We start from the raw sequence: 22311 nt of genomic DNA on the forward strand, positions 1-22311 counted from the left end.
TGAATTACCATCAAAAATTAATAAACTATTACACAACCTGAGGGCACAGATATCATAAAGGCCTCCTTGACATTTGCACACAGACTGACCAGCATATGGAAAAAAATTTGGCTGTGGCACCTAGTAACAATATGTGAGACAAGCATTAACAGCTACACACTTTACCTCAAGGCTAGGGCAACCAATTAAAAAATTGTTAACATAAACAACCACACTGCATCAAACAGTAAAACATACCAGGGTATCTACACCACAGCTGCAGTAAGCAGGTTAATTACACACATACACACAAAAAAATTGCCCTACTCTGCTCTGAAACAATGATAATAAATCAGATATGATATTGAGACAGCTATCTTTAAGATAAAATACTTTAATGTCAAGTGTATCTCTTAAATGTCAAGCAACACATACAATTTATAGCTTAAGAGAACAACATATCTCACTGTAACGTTATTCTTACCTTTCTAAAACACTGATGACAGAGTTGAGACATGCATCTTTTACACATTACTGCAGCTTTGGCTTGGCTACATTCCTGGCAAAGATCTGTGGCAGAAAAGAAATATATATTTTACCATTTTTTCGCACGTATTCGCCATTCCCTGTGATAGCGAGGCAGCATAAGGAACAGATGACTGTGCCTTTGAGGAAAAATCAATCCTTACTTGGCAGCCTTCTCTGTTCCTTCTTTTGGAAAAGTAAAACTGGAGGAGAGGATCTCCAGCCCCCGTTCTCGCTCCTTTTGCAACATGCAAAGAATATGTGGGCAGTATTCCTTCTCAACTAGCCCAGGGATAATATTTTACTAATACAGTACATAAAAGATCAACAGTCAAGAATGATCAATGTACTAATAAGAATGATAAATTGTGATATAAAACTATATGGTGGCCTTCCTGAATTCCCTTGTATCTCTTTGAAACTATCATCTTAAAATAATGCTTTCACTTACACATATCTCAAAATATTTTCCCAATTATTCCATCAACTTAAACACTTCTGTTCATAAACCAAAATCAATATGAATTAATCTAATCAGGATATATAATGCATCTCAAACATATTTTTCATTGCTCCACTGAGTTTAATCATGGGTCATAAAGGGTAGTGATATACACATGCAGGCCCTCTGCTCATTAAGTATTAAGGGTCTTCACTGAGGTTGTTGCATCATGGGTATGAAGGGCCTTGGGAAGAGTTAAATCAGTTTCTGTAATAATTCAGGGATGGGTGATGTCCAGAGTAATGATGGGAAAGGGTGACTAGTGTTTGTCTGGGGAGTGTGGTTTCTGGTGGATGGATGTCTGGTGGAATGGGAATCAAGACTGGGTTGGGAGGGTGGACATACCGTAATTGTTGGTTATTTTAGTGTGCATGTGTTTTGTCAGTGTCAAATTTGGTAGTGGTGTGGGATCTGTGAGCAGCACTGCAGCTGCTGAATTTCACAGCATGGGTAGACTTTTTATTTCCATCTGGGGGATGGTGGTTATGAAGCAGTTTGGTTGGAAGGGGCAAAGTGCTGTTAAAAAAAATCAGCACTAAGCATGCTGAGGTAGGATTATACTCAGAATTCTTTGTTTCATTACATAAGTTTGGAGTAGTTGTGGTTACTTAGAAGTCTGTAAATGTCTTATTCTCTTTTATGTGGGTTATAGCTTTATCACTACTTTTGAAAATGTGGACAACCAGCGAGGTGTTGTTATAATGGATCAGATTAAAAGTCTGTACAGGATGCAATGGGATTCTTTTTCATATATGAATCTGGTGGCAAATAGTGGTCTGAAGGCATTCAGTCAGTGCAGTGATCTTAACAGTGTGAAGAAAGAATGTCCTGTGTGTTATACGGTCATATGTGATGCTTAGAATGGTTAATGTTCTCTTCAGTGAGCATGATAGTCCATTCAGGATGACTGAAGGGTGTAAACTGGATTCATGTCAGTCAAGTAAAAGTGATAGAAAACTCCTGTGGAGATACAGACATTCTGTTCTGCGAAGAGTGACAGATGTGTCCACCCATGGCAATAACAGCTCAATGAAAATACAATAACTAAACTCCAAGTATATAAGCAAAAAACTGAGTACCTATGTAGAAAAGTGTATGGATCTGGGCTGCTGGTTGGGGAAGGGATCTAAGATGCCAGCTGGGGAAGGGATATGGGATACGAGTTAGGGAAGGGATCTTATACCTTGCATCACCATGGGAAGGGACTCATACACGTGAGAGCCTTTCATGAAGATAACCCAGATCTTTGAGCTAGCACCTATCTCACTGACAGAAAGGGGAAACATTTCAGCTAAAGACTAGTCAATAAGGTCTAACAGACCAATAATGAAGTAAGTGGACATGTACTACTTTCAAAGAGAAAACCTTAATATTGGAGGAAAACAATAATAAACGTCTAATCAATATACTGTCAGTTTGTTGCTTACCATTTTCTGTGTTAGTTCTTCTCTTCACTAACTGCATCCGTAGTGGATAATGTTTCATTTGGATTATCCTGTAGGAAAAATTACAATAAACAAAACTTTGCACTAAATTCAGAGCATATACTGGTACATGACTGAGAACACTGACATGAGAATATCAACCCTTAAATGTTAGGCAAGTTAAAGTACAAGCAATTTAAAAAAAAAAAAGTCTACATTTCATAGGTCAAGAATGCTACACGAGTGTTGGCTGAAATGTTGTGATAAGAATGAATCATCTTTAAAGGGTGCCAGAATCAGTTGCTGTGGGTCTTGTGTTGTGGTTGTTGTGGGCCTGTTCATTTTGGTGAGGAAATTTCAATCATGAACACTGGCAATGCTTCAGAAGTAGACTGCTGGAGATGACTGGGAAGCAAAAAGTAAGTTCTGAGCTTGATATGTTGCATGAATGAGTGGGTGGGATTGTACTTACTCATTTCAGAGGAAGCCAAGAACCTCATAACTAAGTCCTAGTCAACTTAAAATTTTGACTGAAGAAGTTTGGTACAGTAGCCAGTTGCTAGGAAAAGGCACAGGACCATCATTTTGGTACTCTGGCATATTAGCATCTTAGCCAATCCAAGCAAGTCGTAAACAGCAGTGTTTATTCCTCCCATATGTCTATAAGCAATTTTACTATGTTCTTGCTTCTCAATAATCCCTGATGTAAAATATTTTCTAAACATACATTCAATACAGGGAATAGGAAGTTACTTACTGATTTTTTCCCTCAGCAATCAATCCCATGATGTAAAAATGCTTTGTCATCTGTTCTCCTTTCTCCACTTGTGTTACCTAAAGACAAAGTTATTTACATATATCAGGTAAATCCACCGTTAACAAGAATTAGGTTAATTCTTCGATATTTGTAGATAAAAACAACATGAATGCTGAATCATTTCTGTTTCAACAACAGTATTGCACACAGGACCTAAGATAAGAATTCTAATCCTTAAGTCTTTATATGAAGGAATAAGGAATTAACTGAACTAAACAAAATACACACTGGTCAGAATCTGTATCAACTTATTTTAATTACTTGTGCCTGCCTTAGCAAGTTAATATCATGAACATATGAAAAAGGCCTCTTTTGCACACATCACATTCAAGAAAAAGTTAACAATGGCAAATTCTATGTTAGAAGTGATAAAAGGCATCTTGGAATTATATACAGGAAAAGTTTCTGAATGTTATATACAAGCCTAAACCAACCTATTTGGTATATGCAAACCAGGTGTGGTATCCACACAGAAAAAACATACAGGCATGATTGAAAATGTAAAGAGGGCAACCAAACTTGTACATTGCCTAAGTTAGTAATCTTACAAATAAGGAAAGACTGTGTGTGTCTAGGAAATGGTGTGAAAGGAAAAAGTTGAAAATTGTGTGAAAGAAAGTTTTTTTTTGAAAACTGATGTCAATAACAGTGAGGTAATGAGGTGTGTGTGTGTGTGTGTGTGTGGCCAGCTTAGTTCATTTGTCTTACTGGAAAGAGCCTTGAGGAAGTGGAGTACCTGGGAGTGGACATGTAGCTGATGGAACATTGGGAGATGAAATCATTCAGTGGACAGGTAAGAATGCTTTGAAGAGTAGGTGAAAAGAGAGTTTACTGCCTGTGAGGGCAGAGTGTGAAATGAGGGGTTACTGTCTGTTAGGGCATACATATATATGTTTGAAGTTATAGTAACAATGTTGTTGCATGTATGCAAGTCTAGATCCCTTCTTGCTATAAAAGAGGCGGGTGGATATATGACAAGAAATTCCTCAGAGCAATATGTGGAGTGATTAGGGATGATGATGTAAGGAATGAAAAGGTGAGAGACAGGTGTAATAGTAATAGCAGTATCAATGACACAGATGAACAGTGTGTGGAAAGAATGAGCAAAAAGGAGACTGACTAAGGATAAACATGTGAAGGAAGCAATGGAAAGGGGAAGACAACAATGGAGATGAAAGGTTGGAGTGAAGCAGGGTGAGACGTGAATGGGACACGGCAAACTGGAGCACTGTGGTAAACAGATGATGTGTTGTTAATGAGCTGAACCAGGGAATATGAAGTGGTAAGGGGAGACTACAAAATGGTGTGCGGGACTTGAATGAGGATGGGGTTCCAGGTTTGAGAATCATGAATGACAGCTAAAGAGTGGAAATGGGCAAGTGAGGCATCTGTTGTTCCTAGCACTACCTTCGTTAAGCAGGAAATGGTGAACAAGTATGAAAAAGAGCAATACAAGCAATTATCATTCATATATCTCAGTTTCTTTAAAAACCAGATACTATATCACTCTATGGGTATAAATGATTCTTCTGTTTTAATTGTACGGTCTAAAGATCATATACGGAATAATAGCATAACCAACCTCTGTCCCAATGTGTAACAAGTACAGTGTTACTAAAATGTATTCAAGAACCCACTTTCCCTCTTACACTAATAAAAACAAACTAAAATACAATTACACTAACCTGATTACATACTGTACAGGAAAAAGATGATAAATTTCCAACACATACTTCACATGAGGCATGACCACATGATAAGAGAACGGGCACTCGTTCATATGTAGAATATTTCCCTTCTGAAATTCGATTAATGTAGAGTACTTTAATGAAAATATTTCCCTATTTGATTCACTCTCTCTGTACCCTGTTCACCATAATTATCAAGACAAATTCATAAAAATTCCATCATGCTCTTTTTAAAAAGTGAAATATTTCCTATTAACTGCTCCATGTAAAGCAAAAGTAATAGTTCATCTCATGACCATGTCAGACATCTTCAAGGCCAAGCACAAAATGAATTTCTACAAGTAACTCCCATGTCTGCACCTTCGCATATGTTCAGTTGGCAAAAACTAGCAAAAAATAAGATGAGAGTTGCAAGATGGCCTAACACAAATGATCTATTTCAATTCCTATTTTCCAGTGACATACTTAACAAATACATTTTACGTTAATTTCATCAATATACATTGGTAAGCAGTTTATCACGGAATAATTTTACAATCAACTTTCTACTGACATGCATATACAAGATGAATCCTCCATTCATCACAAAAACTGATTCAACACAAAAAAAAAAAATGATTAAGAACAGGATAAACAATTTACTACTACTCGACAACGAAAAAATATCACTTCAATGTTGACTTCTCACAATCAAAATATTTCACTACACTTCAATACACATGTTTAAGTGTTTTTTTTCCTATTTATTGCTTCAATTCCATGCACCCTGGTACCAGTATATTCACCAATTTGTAATTCAATTCAGACACATAGATTATTAACATGCAGTCAGTCATTTCACATACGATGCAGAGGCTGGAAGGTAAAAGCATGAGTATTCACAGATTACAAAGTTCCATGGGGTATGATATGTAATTATGGGCAACCGACTATTGTTGAGCTACCGAAGCACTTATCAATATGCATCTCTAAACCAAGTTACTTGACTGTACATAAAAAAATTCAAATGCAAAACTTAAATGTATGTGCATGTACACATATACACAATTTGGTTTCAAATCTTAGCTAGCTTACAGTTATTCAACCATATTCACCTTCGATCTTATAAAGTGATAGACACTTAGGGCATCTAATATCCTCCTGGAAAAATGGCGCAGCCAATGAATGTACATTTGACCTATTTCCTCCCTTCTTTGACTTTCTGACTCCTTCGTCCTCCATGTTTATCGCCACCAGAACGCATGGTACAGGCGCCAGGTGGACTACGCGATCTGAATGTTCGGTTAAAGAAAAAAGAATATGATTTTCGATCAGTATAATTTTTCTTTTGAAGGAAATACTGAAAAAACTCTGACAAGTTTCTGTGAAAATAAAATTCTATACCAAGGCACAAAGGAATTTATTCACCTTTATGTAGGACCAGCATGAAAATGAAGAATTCAAACATCTTCCATTAAAGCCAGTAAACCACTACTGAGTAGTTTCATCTGGGATTCATCTTCTTTTCTTAAGGGAAAAATACATTAATACAGATACATGCGCTCTCTTTGAAATAATTCCATAAGCTTTCAATTAAAAAATTATATATCTAACTAATTAAACTATGCCACCGATATGTGGTTTGCCCATTATGTAAGTTGTACATGCAAATATAGCGACAACGCATTAAACATGTAAAAATACACGATTCTCTCTCTCACACACACACACATTTCATTCGCAATGTAACCACAAGCAGGTGGAGTCCAGTAACACCTGTATCAATACCTGACTGCGTAACATTATATGCCGGGAAGAAAGGTAGGCATCTAGTGTGGGACTATATTTGCGCCTCTGGCAGGCACCCCTGCGACAGACTGGATCCACAATACCTCCTCGCTCCTATTGGTTCAGTGACGCTGAGACCCTCTGGGAAAAAGAAGCGACTACTGATGAGAAAGCAGCAGCTGATCTTTTTCAGAGCCTCGGTAGAACTTCACAATAAGGCACTGTAAGTTTCATCATCTCAAATCCTACCGTAGAGGAACACGAAGGGATGAATGAATTGTGAGATATGATTAAAGTTATAATAGTTTACTGCTAAGTATCAAAACACAATACATGCTTACTTGTATTTCATATCTTTGAAAAAAAAAATATTTTCATCCAAACAAAAAAAGGAAAAAATAAGAAATAGAAATAAAATAAAAGGAGTGGTAGGGGAAGAAAAAAGCTGTCACCAATTAAGAGTTCTTTTCCGAGATGTGTCTTTTCCACGAAGCTGTCTGTGTGCCCTTTTCTGTAACCTAAAGATGGTACTCATATATATATTATATATATTCTTATGAGTCCACGGGGAAAATGAAACACGATAAGTTCCCAAGTGCACTTTCGTGTAATAATCACATCAGGGGAGACACAAGAGAGAAGTATAACAGTCACTTGATACAAGTTTCTCATACATATATGCCATTTTTTCGCGTTAGCGAAAACGTCAAGAACAGATGACTGTACCTAAGAGGAAAAATCCTCACTTAGCCCCCTTCTCTGTTCTTTCTTTTGGAAAAGTAAAACAGGTGGGGAGGATTTCCAACCCCTCGCTCCTACCCCTTTTAGTTGCTTTCTACGAAACGCAGAGAATACATGGGCATCTGATTCATTTCTGTTCTCTTATCAAACTTATTCCAATGAACTTGTGTTGAGCATGACGCCTTTATATAAGAACATTCCTTCCTTGATTGAACAACGAAGGTATGAAGCTAAATTTCCATTTTTTTTTTCTTGTACTCTTCATTGTTTCATTTTTATTCGAGCTGGCCATTATCAGGGCATGTTATTATCATCTCGTCGGCTACTTATTCAAATGTGAATATTGATGAATGAATACCGAAAGCCCTTTACCTTTGTGTTTTCTTTCAGTGGATGTTGGTAATACAGAGGAATTACAGACCAAATGTATGTTGTGGTACTGGTGGTAGCACATGGGAGGGACAGATAACAGAACAGATTGTCTATAACGAGAGTATCTGTAAAAATTAATATCTAAATAAGGTCGTAGAAACAGTATAGCAAAGCAGAAAGAACCACCCTTGCCACATCATCTTCCAACTTCATTTCCATCTGGAAAAAGATGAAAGAATGATATTAATCACGTCAGGGGAAAGTTACAATGGAATCTTTATATATATATATATATATATATATATATATATATATATATATATATATATATATATATATATATATTCCCCCTGGGGATAGGGGATTAAGAATACTTCCCACGTATTCCCTGCGTGTCGTAGAAGGCGACTAAAAGGGGAGGGAGCGGGGGGCTGGAAATCCTCCCCTCTCGGTTTTTTTTTCAATTTTCCAAAAGAAGGAACAGAGAATTGGGCCAGGTGAGGGTATTCCCTCAAAGGCCCAGTCCTCTGTTCTTAACGCTACCTCGCTAATGCGGGAAATGGCGAATAGTTTGAAAGAAAGAAAAGATATATATATATATATATATATATATATATATATATATATATATATAAAGTTTCCTACGAGTTTAACCGCTAGAGGCTAGTTGTAGGACAACTTTTTGAATGTATAACCACTTACCGTGTGTGTAGAAGTAAAACCAAATTGAATTCCTGGTTTATTAATGAATCATTCTAAAGTCATGTAGTTAAGGTTAGCCATACTGTGCAGGGTTCATACGTTGCTGAACGCGCCCAAATTACGCGTCAGTGGATGATACGCAAGCTGAACACCCCCAAGCTGTACATGAATCCGGGTTCTCAGTCAAATAATGTACACAAATGTGTGTTTACATCAGCAAGATATGTAGATATTGGTGCACAGTGCAGTAGTCAAGCCTAATGTACCAGTCTTGAGTTCTAACTTGACAGAAAAACAGAATACGGCATTCTAAGCATTAAATACAAAATTATCTGAAAAAGACATTTAAATCGTTTTGTGAACTACTGTTGTAAACGACAAATAAACTGCTGTCTGATAAACATATTTCACAATGGTGTACTTACATTTTCCAAGTAATCTCACTGAAGAAGAACAGATGTTACAGGCAAAATATCAGAAACTACGAAGAAAGGTAATAATGAGGAGCATATACTGAGCGTTTTACTGGGAACCTGTCCATAAGTGTAAACAGCATGATCAGATTATTCTGTAGAAACCTACTCAAGCTAACCTAACCTCACACAAAACAATCATAAAAGAAAATTTAGGCCTCACTTTACAGAATTGTAATCACTGCATTATATATATTCAGGCTGTGATACGGTATTCCTAAATAATGTTAGGTAATAGGAATGCAAAAGGTTTGTTTAAATACATCTTTAATGTTGTAGAAGACTTGTGCTTGTATCATCAGTTCAAGGTTAGGCTATGTAATGTTTACCACTACATTACAAGAAATGTGGCATCACCATCATCGGAATGATAATGAAAAAAAAGCAATTCTTTTATCTGCTAATATAAACAAATTTCATTGGTCAATTGTGGCTCATACAGTATTACTGGTGTATTTCAACGACCATATTGCAATCCTCTTGGATTTCTGGGCTATTGTTTTTAATTCTGCATTCCCAACTGTTTTGGAATCTGAGTTAGGTTGTTTAGCAAAGGTATTGAAGTCCTTAGAGAAAAGATTTTGAATACCAGAGAGTGGTTGTGAGCTATCTATTTCATTGTATGATATCACATATGGTAGTATTGATGTGGTTTGTGAAGATCAGGGAAAAAATAGGGTTAGTATAAATATGATGGCCTTATAATCTTTAGATAAGAAATACCTTATTTACCTTCGGTTAAGCCATTCATTTCTGAAGTACTTTTCATCCAAATGACTAAAATTAACTTTGAATGGGACAGACTTGAAGCACTTAATTATTTCACTTCTGAGAACTCTTCTTGTACAGGGATGGTGGTGGTTGTCTTATTTTCTAATTCACTGTTTACTTTTACTATTTCCAGAAAAAAGCACTGCATGCACTGAAGGCTCCAAAGCAGGAACCTGAGCCACTCGTGCCATTGAAACGACCTATGGAAGCCAAGGATGCAAAAGAAATGGCAAAAAAGCTGATCAAGTCTGGAGCCATTAAAGTACCTGAAAGACCGCTGGCTGCTGCTGAAAAAACTACTTTTAAACGATCAATGGTAACAAACAAACTTTAACTTTCTAGGAAGTTACCTTTCTTTGTGTGTGGAGGATAAAAAAGACTATCTTTTCTTTGCCATAATAAGGATAGGTGTATAGGAATGTCAAGACAGTTAAGAATCTCTTGCTTATGATGTCTTTTCCTCCATGATGGTTAAATATCTTGGCCATGTTCATGGTGTAGTCCGTATTGGGCAGGTATGTTCGTACCTTCATCCTATGATGTGTTCATACTGTTCCTTCTCAAAACTAAAGATTTAAATTTTTTAAAAAAACATTTTGACATCTGCAGCATACAGAAATTTACTTCCTTTCATGAATGGGTTCAAAACTGAAAATAAAAGCTATAGCAAGGACTGAAATTAGGTGTTTAGATATTTATTTTGTGGAGATGATTCTGTGTTTTTCAAGTTTCTTCACTAATGGAAATACTGCATGTACTGATTAAGAAAGTCTGAGCCATTTTACTTGTTTTCAACTTAAGAGACATCATTTCTAAACTCAACCATGTTTGTTCTCAGTACAGACACAGTCATACTGAACAAGCCAAGATTTTTATCCAGTACATTTACATACACAACACTCATATTGCATATTTTGTTGCCTTTCTTACCCTCTATCTCTTCTTCAGTCTCAACATCCCTACTTGCTGCCTCCACTACCAACACATAGATTCCCTTAGTCTGTTTTTCATTTTCTTCATGTATCCAAACCATTTAAGCACACAGTGATTAGACCTCTCGATCAGATGGTGCTTGTTACTTCACCTCATACTGAGAATGACATTCCTTACGTGATTGACCTACATCACATATCATCCTCTGGCATTTCATTTACAACTCATGCAACTTCTTCCTTTTTCTTTTTCATTCAAGATCCAAAACTTACATCCGTTCAACATTGAGGGATTACTATACATTTGACACACTCGTCCTTGCCCTTACAGACAGTGTTATCTTTATCCCCATACTCCTTTTATTTACTCAGAACCTGAGCCCCTACTTCCAGCCTAGGGCTCTATCCACTACTTGTATCTAGCACTCCTCTTCCTCCAGATACTCTTTATTCAAACTTACTCTCAAACCATTCTTTCTCACCTCCATGCTGTATTTCATTATCTTACTTTAGTTTGCAAATACTCTCTTACTCCACATGCCATCTCATCCCAAACACTAGTCTTAACCCTGTCTCCAAATGGACATTTACAAGCTGAGCAATGCCTCTCAACAAATATTTACACATTGAGGTTTGCACCTCATTTTCAAGGCCATGTGCCAAGCCTAGATAGAGGCTGAGGTAGTAGTGCATGATAATTTTCTCCACAGATATTCATTCGTCAGCCATGCCAATGAGAGTATGGTTTTGTGAATTTTCTGGGAAGGATTTTGGTCCTCAAAATCTAAGTTGGATTTAGAGGACCAGGAGAGTGATTTTATGGATGCTGATTGAAAGTTGACCAAGATGAGACACAAGGTTTCTTAGGAAAAGTGGAGTCAGTGTTGCCATCATCCCCTGACTTGAGAATACTGAAACTGTCTGGTGTAACTGGTAATTTTATAACTTTTTAGTTTTGCTGTTGTGGAAAAAAAAAAAAATTGCACTTACTACGACAAGGAAAGATTTATCACACAAGATGATAAATCATAAAACATTCAGAATGACAACTCGACACTAAGACCTCACTTCTGCACTTTTCAGCACGTAGTGCTGAAATATCCACAGACCCTAAAACACTTTTTAGAGTGAAAGTAGTGGGTGAAATATACTTCTGAAGTAACTGTTTCATTATTATATGAATATCTTTGAAGGTTAAATGAATTTTCTAAACTTGAAAATGTGCATTTTAAGGGGTGATAAGGAAAATTAGTGAAATGTTTAAGGGTTAATTAACAGCACCGAAAGGCTGGAAATATAGAGAGAATGCACACATCATAAATGGTTAGGGTCATGTTGAACAGTTTTTATGCATATGTTTAGATGAATGATGTAGTCAGCTAATTTTTGGCATGGTTGTGCTGCTAAGTTACAATTCAGGGGTGAAGTGATGGTTATGAGGATAATGCAGTAGTTTCTTCCCAAACAGTCAGACATTATGTAACTGACAGTCAGAAATTTGGGAGAATCACTGGTTTTAGTGACTGTGAAATGCTGTGAAAAACATGAATTACACACATTGAAAAGATTTTGTGTTGGGTACAGTAGAGTCCTGTGATTATCAATAAAACTATTTTACTTAGCTTCCCCACCTACAGAATTTTTCCATTTCTTCACAGGGTTTGGAACGAAAATTATCAGCAGCTGACAAAGCCCCATCTGGATATCAACCATTCTCTACCACACATCCAGAAGAAGAAATCCATGAATCTAGGGTTAAAGTGAAGGTAAGTTAAGGGAAGGTTTGTGATGTCTTGAGGACAAATGAGCACAATTTTCACATTACTATCATTGAGAGAGCAGAAGTGGGTGTCTTGAAATGGTTTGGACATATGGAGAGAATGAGTGAGGAAAGATTGACAAAGAGGATATATGGTTAGAGGTGGAGGGAACAAGGAGAAGCAAGAGACCAAACTGCATGTGGAAGGATGGAGTGAAAAAGATTTTGAGTGATTGGAACTTGAACATACAGGAGGGTGAGAGGTGTGCAAGGAAGAAGGTGAATTGGAATGATGTGTGTGTGTGTGTGTGTGTACGAGTGGATGGGCCATTCTTCGTCTGTTTCCTGGCACTACCTCGCTGACACAGGAAACAGCGATTATGTATAATTATGTATAATAATTATGTATAATAATATTATTATTTATTTATTTTGCTTTGTCGCTGTCTCCCATGTTTGCGAGGTAGCACAAGGAAACAGACGAAAGAAATGGCCCAACCCACCCCCATACACATGTATATACATACACGTCCACACACACAAATATACATACCTATACATCTCAATGCACACATATATATATACACACACAAACATATACATATATACACATGTACATAATTCATAGTCTGCCTTTATTATTTATTATTATTTATCATTATTATTATTATTATTAAAGTACTATATATGCTGCATCAATATTAGTAGCAGGGAAATGATGGATTCTGTTTCAAGTAAAAAGTTCTTGAGACTGTACTTCTTTTCATCCACTGAAAATGATACCACCACATCAGGAGTCCCTTTTCACTTGTGATATAACCTCATGCTAGTGGAATGCAGGAACACCTAACAATATGAACAGAGTATACATATAGATAGATAGAAAATCATTGATGATGTGTTTAACACTGTCGATTATTACATATTACAGCAGAATCTCTATGAGAGTTTTGTGACAGCTCGGGATCGAGAGGAACGCGGGGAGTTTACACGAGATGGAAGAGGTGCTGATGGCAAGCCACGACAAGGACATACCATATATGTCTTTGGGTACAATATATCAGAAGAAGTACTTAAGAAGGCCTTCTCCACTTTTGGAAATATCGTGAATGTTAACATGGAAATTGAAAAGAAGTATGTTGAAGTACTGTATGCACGATATTTGTATTCTTATTTGTCTTTAAGCGACCATCTTAGATATACTAGGTACATGTTTTCTTTTCATCTGAGACAGGCATGACTGAGGCATGGTTTACCTGTGCCATGTCAGGTCACTAGTTAAGAAGAAAAACATAACATTATACTTAAGTCTTTCATGGGCATCACATAGAATCAGAACTTCTCAAAGTGCATTCCTTTTCATTTTATCACATTCCTTTTCAAATTCATAAATGTGTTTTTATACTCCTTTCCCCCCCAGGACTTTCTTCACTTCTTGTTTCAGTCCAAAAATATTATCTACGTACCCTCTTCCCTTCTTAAAAATACATTGCAAGGAATTAAATAATCCTCTCAACATGATCAACCGTTATCCTACCTTACATCTTGCCAGTTATGCTAAGTGTAATTCTTACACTTTTTTTTTACTCTCCTTTCCCTTAGACAGTGAAACAGTTATTGCCATTGCTCATTCATCAGTAATTTGGCCACTTTTCCATGTTTCCATACATACTTTCCAGATGCTTTCCACAGCAATTTCACTTTCGCTCTTTACCATCTCGCTCACTTCATCTATAACTGTAGTTTTACCTTTCTTCAAGAGCTTTATTACTCTTTTACTTTCATCCTTTGTAATGTCTTCCTCTCACATATACTTGTTTATCTTTTTTCATATATCTCTTCTTCCTGTTTCTGTATATACTTTCCAGATTCTATTTATCTCCATGCCTCACCTTTGCTCACCATTTCATTTGTAGCCCTAGCTTTACCATTATGAGAGTTGCTCTTTTACATTCATCTTTTGAAATGTCTCATGACAGTAAGGGGAAATATACAGATACTGAAGTTTTCTTTTGGAACACTGCTTATATTTTGGAAGGCAGCTTTTTTTTATATAAATATATATACTTCATTTTAGTGAACTGAAGAAACTTAATGAACTCCAAAAAAAAAATTATCAGATGCTGCCAAGGATTTAATGCGTCTTTTTCCAGGGGTGTGGAATTAAAAGTACTGGTCCGAGATTAAGATGGTTGTCAGCTAGATAAATAATCCTTTAATGCCTAAGACAGAGTTTATCAAAAAGTGATAGGAAGGAGTGTAACCAGGATATCTGTAATATAGTTGTATTAATGGAGAAAAATTTTCCTTTTTTAACACCATTTAAAAGAGGCATAATAATGTAAAAGTTCTATTTGGATATGATAATCAAAATTTCTTACTATTTATAAGGCTACACTTTTATTTACTTTCAAAGCAGGTGAGAGTATACTTGTATACTTTCATTTGTAGTGAAACCCCCCTTTTATTTTCATGAACAGTAATTTTTCTCTCTTGCAGTTGTGGATTTGTCACGTTTGACAAGGTTGAATCTGCAGAAAAAGCAATTGCAGATGTAAGTATTATTTTTATATAAGAATCAATTTTAATGTTTGCAACAAATTAAGTGTATTTATATACAGAGGTACTAGATTCCAAGTCCAGAGGTACTAGGACCATAGCCATGCCATATTCTGAAATATTGCTTTTTGGGTAATTTGCTCTAGCATGTACAGATACTACAGATAAAGTATGTACATAAAAGTTGTAATTTGCATACCAAAATGACATTGTTTCCACTTATGGAGCAGGAGCTGTAGGATAAAGCTTCTTGAATCACATTTCATCTGAGGATGGCTAAGCATCTGATGGAAACTCTTGGCTTAGGATGGATGAAGCAGTACTTAAAGAAGTTGAAGGTGTAGGCTCTACAGAATTTTTTTCTGTGTTCAGTAAGTTTGCTTATGTTAGGCAGTTCACCTGATTCATATACTTTGGCTTTTCTTCTAGAAGGATTTCTTGAGATTTAATAACATTCATAATGTAATGTTGGATAAGAGAGCTCTTTTGCCTCAGTTCCTCTTTTTGCCTTAGTTCCTTGGTAAGGCTGATACATTTATCAGTAGATTTATTTCTGTTTTTCAAATCAACATCTTCATCCTCACTATCATTTGCAGTATCTCACTATCCACGAGTTGGTTCACCACAGGAACACCATTATCTATATGCATACATTCTTCATAATCTTCGTGTGACATTCAGGTTTCTTACATGATAATTCTTGAGCTTTCTCCAGCAAATTTTGCAATTTTTTTGTGTGAAGCATAGAATTCACAGAAATCAGGTTCATTAGCGTTCTCAAGACCTTCTGACTGACAATGTGCCCTGGCTTGAAGCAGAGTGTTACTCAAACCAATCCTGGCATATTTTTTAGAACCCATGGTTGTTTATTGACTTAACACCATGATTCTCTTGACCCTCTTAAATCTTTTAGGTTTCTAACTTTTACCAGTGATTCATTACTTGAAGGTGCATTCCATCTGCATTACAACATCCGAGAACTGCAAGCCTTTCTTTCATCTTCAAATCCTGATGATGGTAAAACCTGCAGTAAAATACATCTTCATGGGTGTATATCGCCAATATAAAGATATTTATCAGCATTACCTGCTTAGACAATAAATCCTCATCAGAAATTATCATGAACGATTCATCAAAATAGGCCTCAGCCTCATGATGAGTTGGTTGGTACTGATTGGTTGATGCTTTTCTCTCCACACACTTTTGGCAATCAAAAGAAATTGGATTTCTTTATGTGACTCAATCTCAAGTAGTTGCTTGGGTTTATTCACCCAATTCATGAAATACCTTTGCTTGGCCTTTGATTTTGCCATCGTACAAAGGAACATTCTGAATCCTGTCAAGTTTTATCTGCTTAAACAACACTTTATCTAGAATAGTATTCTTAAACTGATGCACTGCTTTTCACTTATCCATAAATCTTGGCACTTCGATGTCGGCATAAAATTTTAGTAAAGTCCTTTGTTTTTTAAAATTCATAAATGGTGGAGTTACAGAACCCATACTTATCACTGAGCCTCCATTCACTAATTTCCCCTTGTAATTCCATCTCCATTACACTCACATCTACATGTACATACAGAACTGTCAACATGTCTTAAAATAGAGTTTGTAAAGGACAGCACTACTAGATATATAACAAGCTATTATACATCACTATGGGCACATGATTATTTATCATTTTACTCAGTTACATTAATCAGTTCATATAGCATATGCAGCATCTCCTCAGAAAAGGATCCTAAGGCAGAAATGTAAGGTAATTAGTGTATCTTCAAACTTTTATTCTTCTATGCTAGTGTCAGAACACACATATCACCATGGTTAAGGTAAAGGGAACCACCATAAGTTCCAACCAATATGCATCTTATCTTATCTTCCAACAGGCTGTGAGTGTTGTAGAAGTGTCTTACTTTGACATCACTTAAGAGACTAATATAAGCCACTTCCTTGTGAACAGATGAATGGAAGTATGGTGTCTGGTATTCAGCTGAAGGTTTCCCTAGCTCGTCGTCAGCCAGTTATAGATCCCATTAATGATGCATCTTCATCAGCAACATGGTCTACTATTGGTAAGTGATCAGTCAATTGTGAATTATTATTACTTTTGTTTTCAGAACAGACCAATTTAGATACATCTTTCCCTAGCTTTGTGCAAAGAATACCTTCTTGGGATCTGCATGTACACTTAATCCATGCAAAGCTGAGCAACAGGAATGTTTCCAAGACCTACCAAAGTACATTTATTCAATTCCTGCCATTTTGTAAATGAACCTTTGCATAGATCACTCTGTTTTCTAGCATTTTCAGTTTTCTCTGTATTGTTCTTAACCCTTAAATTCTGGGAGGTGTAAATAGTAGTTTGTTCTAGGAGGATCAGGACTCGTAAAATTAGTGCTCATCTTTGTGGACTTTATTTGAATGGTCTGCTCACATAATACGTGTTTGGCTTCTAAGTGTTGTCTTACTCACTTTCCATATGTAGGCAGGTGGGTGGTGACTTAGATTTGCTTCAGACGAGATGATGGGGGGGGTGGTGGCCTAGCAGTTGTATAGAGGTGTGGATTGTGCTGTGCCATCTTCGTAATCACTACTTAGTGGCACAGGCAATGTAACATCAAGTGGAGAAAGCAAAGGGTCTGGCCTTAGCAGACAGCACCAGTGGCAAGAGTGTGCTGGAGGGGCTACAGGCAACAAAAGACCATGCTCTAAGGGTCCTTCACCAGCATCCACATTTTAGAATTTCCAATTTTAGCTTCAGGTTTGGTGGCTTTCTTGCTCTTCATGGCAAAGACAGTGGGAGGCAGCACCAGTGGCAAGGGTGTGCTGGATGGGATGCAGGCAGCAGAAAGACCAGATTCTAAAGATCCATCAATAGCATCCACACATTTTAGAATTTCCAATTTCAGTGGAGTCCTCTTTCTCTTCATGACATGAACAGGGTTAGGAGATGATTTAACTGGATGCTTGAAAGCCATATAAAAAATATGGATGCTAACAGAAAACACACACAATACAAAATTAGCACAAGTACCATATCATGTAGTGGACAATGTGATACTGATAAGCATCACCTGCTGTGGTGTACTTTAAAGCTGCAACCACAAATATACCATGCATAACAGCAGAGCAGGAGCTGGGTTTCTTGCAGATAATGAATTGTTGATGAAGGGGTCATAGCATAACAGCAAAATTGCATGTGCTGATCTTGCATATATTTAGGACTCTGCATGAGCACTGAAAGAGGATTTGGCAAAAATAATTGGTGTGGAAATACATATATAAATTTGCTGAATGAGAATGAATAAGGGCAGACTATGAATTATGTACATGTGTATATATGTATATGTCTGTGTGTGTATATATATATATGTATACGTTGAGATGTATAGGTATGTATATGTGCGTGTGTGGACGTGTATGTGGGTGGGTTGGGCCAATCTTTTGTCTGTTTCCTTGCGCTACCTCGCTAATGCGGGAGACATCGACAAAGTATAATAATAAAAAAAAGATCTAGTTCTGTAATTAGATGAAGATGGTAACTACAGAAACATCAGATTGATATCTAACTAACTCTTTACATGCCTGAGTAACGTTTTAGTCTTTTGAGGTTACCTTGAATATATAAATGAACCTGAATAGCTTTGCAAGGTATGATTTAAGATAAAAGAGTTAGGGATCAAAGGGAAACCATAGCCAGCTTGATTTCATAGTGATGGAATAAGAGAACTAGTCACTTTGGAAAAGCATGCCCACTTTAATGATATATGCTCTAGATTATGATATTGGTCAAATAAATAATAATGACTGATTAGTTGTAGGAAATGCCATTGCAACTATGCTCCTAGTACAGAGTCTGTTTTTTTAGTTTAATAATGATTCACTGTGCTATTTCAGTTACATTTAACTGCGTCCATGTCAAGTGTAACCTTAGCATGGTGCACATTAGATTCAGACATCCCCATATTTACAGTATCGTATTATATCATGCATTTCCTAATTCTCTTCATAAGTAAGTGCTTCATTAATGCTCTTTTAGCTTATCATGATTAGATAGAAATAACCTTTATTATGTACACTACCGTATTACCAATATCCCTGTTTATCTCTGACATTATGCAAGAGTATGAATAAGTTACAAATATTGTAGAATCCATTAAGTCTGTTTACTGTTGTGCTTAGAGATTGTTCTGATGTAACATGACTGTAGATAAAATTCAAGCAAATTGAATTCAAGGTGTTAAGCTATATACAAGAGGGGTGATCTTTTTATCATGACCAATTGAATTGTTTTAATCTTATATATCTGTGCCATGTCTTTACTCTATGTTTACACTTACACACACCAGCCTAATGTGAATGCAGAAATGTAAATGGAGTTGATAGTCCCCTTTGACAAATCACCTTGGTGTCCGAGCATTAAAGTAAGGAGCCCTCTTATTAGTATAGAATCCCATTTTCATTTTCATTAAATTAATTCAAATTGAGTATGTTATGAATGAAATGAGATGCTCCAGGCACTAGATCCATCCCATGCAAGTAGGAACAAAGGGAAAGATGATACGTAGCAATAAAGATATAGGTTTTGGAGATTATGTATTAATAAGCAAATCAGCATAATGTAGATTTTTTATGTTATATTCTAAAATTTTACTCTTTTCTTACAGCTGCCAGTCATTCACAGAAAGGATCTCACAAAGACAAGAGAGATTTAGTGGCTTATGATGATGACTTCTTTTGATTAGACACTGGTCCAACTTTGCAGACTGTCTCCTGCCTAGCAGGGCAAACATTAAGGGATCACTTTGTCATCCATCTGTCCATTATCAGGAATTACTCATTCGTTTAGTGAAGATTTGTTTAACCTTACCTATAAGGTTCATGTCAAGTGCATCAAAATGTACCTTATACTGTTGTTTCCCAACATCTTGAGAATTTAATTGTATAAGACCCATAGCTTTAGTTGAATTTTGCCCGAGTTATACCCATTTTAAAAAGATTTAATCTTAAAATTAATCTCGCTCATGATTTAAAAATCTAACCTGACACATTAGAGCTTGGCTAAATGCATCAGACTGTTTAGTATATAAAGAAAATTTCCCCACATTCAGAAAAATGACTTATAACTCTATTTTGGATATTGCTTGAGTTATGCCACTGGTAAAGGAATCTAAAACTTTACCCCAACTTGTAGCTGGAAAGAAATACAACTTTTAGCCAATCCATGTTTTTTATGTGCTCAATTTTCCCACTGATATGTTAAAAAAAGATATAAATCCACCAATGTATTTCACTTCAAATAAAATGCAACACAGGCAACACATTTGCCTTGTAAAATACTTCTAATTTATATAGAAAATAATGTTTCTTATTAGACATGCTATACAATGTTCAATGCATATGTAATATAGACAGTCATACATAACTAGAAAATTTTCTCACTTGTGGTTTGTCCCATGAGCATGTGAGATTCTTGTATAATCTCAAAAAAAAGGGATTGAGAGCCTCTAGCCTGTCTTCCTTGTGGGAGGAACACTATCCTTCCAAATAGGTAGCAGCAGTATCTTAAATTGGTGGTGGTTTCTCCAAAAATATGCCAGTAGCATTTAAAGTGAAGGACAATCATGATTCTTTCTTTTTTCTTAGCTCTTTGCTCTTTCCTACATTTGCAAGGTAACATAAGGAACAGAAGAATAAGCCTTTTAGGGAAAATCCTTACCCGGCTCTTTCCTGTTTCTTCTGCTGTAAAGTAATAATACACGATGAAAGAATTTGCAGCCTCCTGTTCCCAAGATATTTTCTATCAATTAATATCAGTAATGGAGCAAATAAGTAGTCAGGAATTCTGATGGTAATATCACTGATGCAAAGACACGCAAAGAGCTAATAAAAAACTTGAAAGCATTTTTGTGCTCTCGGAATCACTGACTTTTTTTTTTGACTGGATGTGGAAGTAATCAATACCTCAGAGGACTTGAGTGTAACAGAGGATATATTCATAAACTTATAATATGAATAAATCCTTACAAATTTCATGATCTGGATGAAATATCATCCATGTAAGGGAGTGAGATGTTACACTGGAATGGTCATTGAAGCTACTAATTAAGCGCTCTGTACCTATCTGTACCTACCGTGTAAGTGCTCTACACAAAAGAGAGCTTAGTATTAGTATGGGGATAGAATATCCTCATTGAAATAAAAGAGCTATATCTAAACAAGTGTGGAATGTAAACATGCTAAACTAATCACGGCTCAGATGAATGAAAAGTTGGAGGGTAAAAAAAATTTAATGGATGGCAGACAAAATAAATTGTAGTGAAAAAAGGTCCACTCTTACAAATCTAAAGGGTACACATGAGGGTGAGAACAAAGATGTGGGTAGCACTTTTGATCAAGGAAGATATGTAGAAAGAGTTCTAAACAGATTTGGGTGAAAATGAAAGCAGATCACGAGAGATGGGTGATTGATTAGAAGTTAAGTGCATCAGCAATTTTATTCCAAGAATTGGGTCTTAATGATGGGAGATTTGAAATAGAAATTAGGTACAATGACAGCTGAGGGTATAAATTAGGAGGCAAGGGCTATCTGGTGTGAATAAAAATTGTGACAAACCAATCAAGCTGTTTGCTGAAAACTGATGATGACTGGGAACGTTTGGTTTTAGAAGAGGTGCATATGTCAGAGTACACTGATGAATAGAGACAGCAGTCAGTGCCAAATGAAAGACAGGCAAAGGAGATATTGCTGGATGTGACTGGTAAGACAGGCAACTGGCAGGATGTTTGATCATTTCTTGTTGGGAGCTAAGTTGAAACATCATGTTAGCTTTAAGAAAAGGTAGTCATATGTAGGATGAAACGAGTGAATGTGAGTGAGCTTGGAAAAGATTTGTATGCATTGATTATGTGAAAGAGTAAGTGAAAAGTAGCCTAAGGTGAGAATACATGTAACAAGGGAAATGGGCAAGGAATGGAATGTTTTTAGGGAATAAGTGCTTACGTGTGCTGGTAAAGTGCGTAATATGTAGAAGGTTGTTAGTGAGCGAGTGACAATGGCAGTAAGTCGAGGATGAAGTTAATTTGCTAGTAAAGGAAAAGAGAGTGATGTATGGGTTAAACCTGAAGGGAAGGAGTGTTAGTGATTAGGGGGAGGTATACAAGAGAGCAGCACATGGTCTGAAAAAGATGGCAACTGAGTGGTGGAATGACAAAGTATTGACAAACATTTGGGAGAATGAGAAAATGTTTGGGGGGAAGTGTAAGGAGAAAAAGAAAACATGGGAGCTATGGGTAAGTG

General features: G+C 36.4%; 2 protein-coding genes across 5 annotated transcripts in view; one reads left to right on the forward strand and one right to left on the reverse strand.

Moving 5' to 3' along the window:
- The window catches only part of LOC139758762 (RING finger protein 17-like), a 272806-nt gene that overhangs the window by 114710 nt on the left and 135785 nt on the right, over positions 1–22311 (reverse strand). For 3 of the 4 annotated variants that reach the window (XM_071680537.1, XM_071680536.1, XM_071680534.1), the window contains exons 4-9: positions 6703–6841; positions 6030–6206; positions 4933–5045; positions 3188–3264; positions 2434–2501; positions 464–549 (exon numbers count right to left, since the gene is read on the reverse strand). In XM_071680537.1, coding sequence (XP_071536638.1) covers positions 464–549; positions 2434–2501; positions 3188–3264; positions 4933–5045; positions 6030–6156 — 471 coding nt within the window. In that variant the 5' untranslated portion in view covers positions 6157–6206; positions 6703–6841. The remainder of the gene's footprint in view (positions 1–463; positions 550–2433; positions 2502–3187; positions 3265–4932; positions 5046–6029; positions 6207–6702; positions 6842–22311) is intronic. The other variant, XM_071680535.1, reaches the window with a different exon arrangement.
- Nelf-E (negative elongation factor E) lies at positions 8672–20234 on the forward strand. The gene is made up of 7 exons (XM_071680546.1): positions 8672–9010; positions 9895–10077; positions 12352–12459; positions 13384–13586; positions 14952–15006; positions 16972–17083; positions 19679–20234. The coding sequence occupies exons 1-7, from the start codon at positions 8930–8932 to the stop codon at positions 19750–19752; spliced, it is 816 nt and encodes a 271-aa protein (XP_071536647.1). The 5' UTR covers positions 8672–8929; the 3' UTR covers positions 19753–20234.

This window comes from Panulirus ornatus, chromosome 31 (genome assembly GCF_036320965.1).
Source record: "Panulirus ornatus isolate Po-2019 chromosome 31, ASM3632096v1, whole genome shotgun sequence".
Taxonomy (NCBI): Eukaryota; Metazoa; Arthropoda; class Malacostraca; order Decapoda; family Palinuridae; genus Panulirus; species Panulirus ornatus.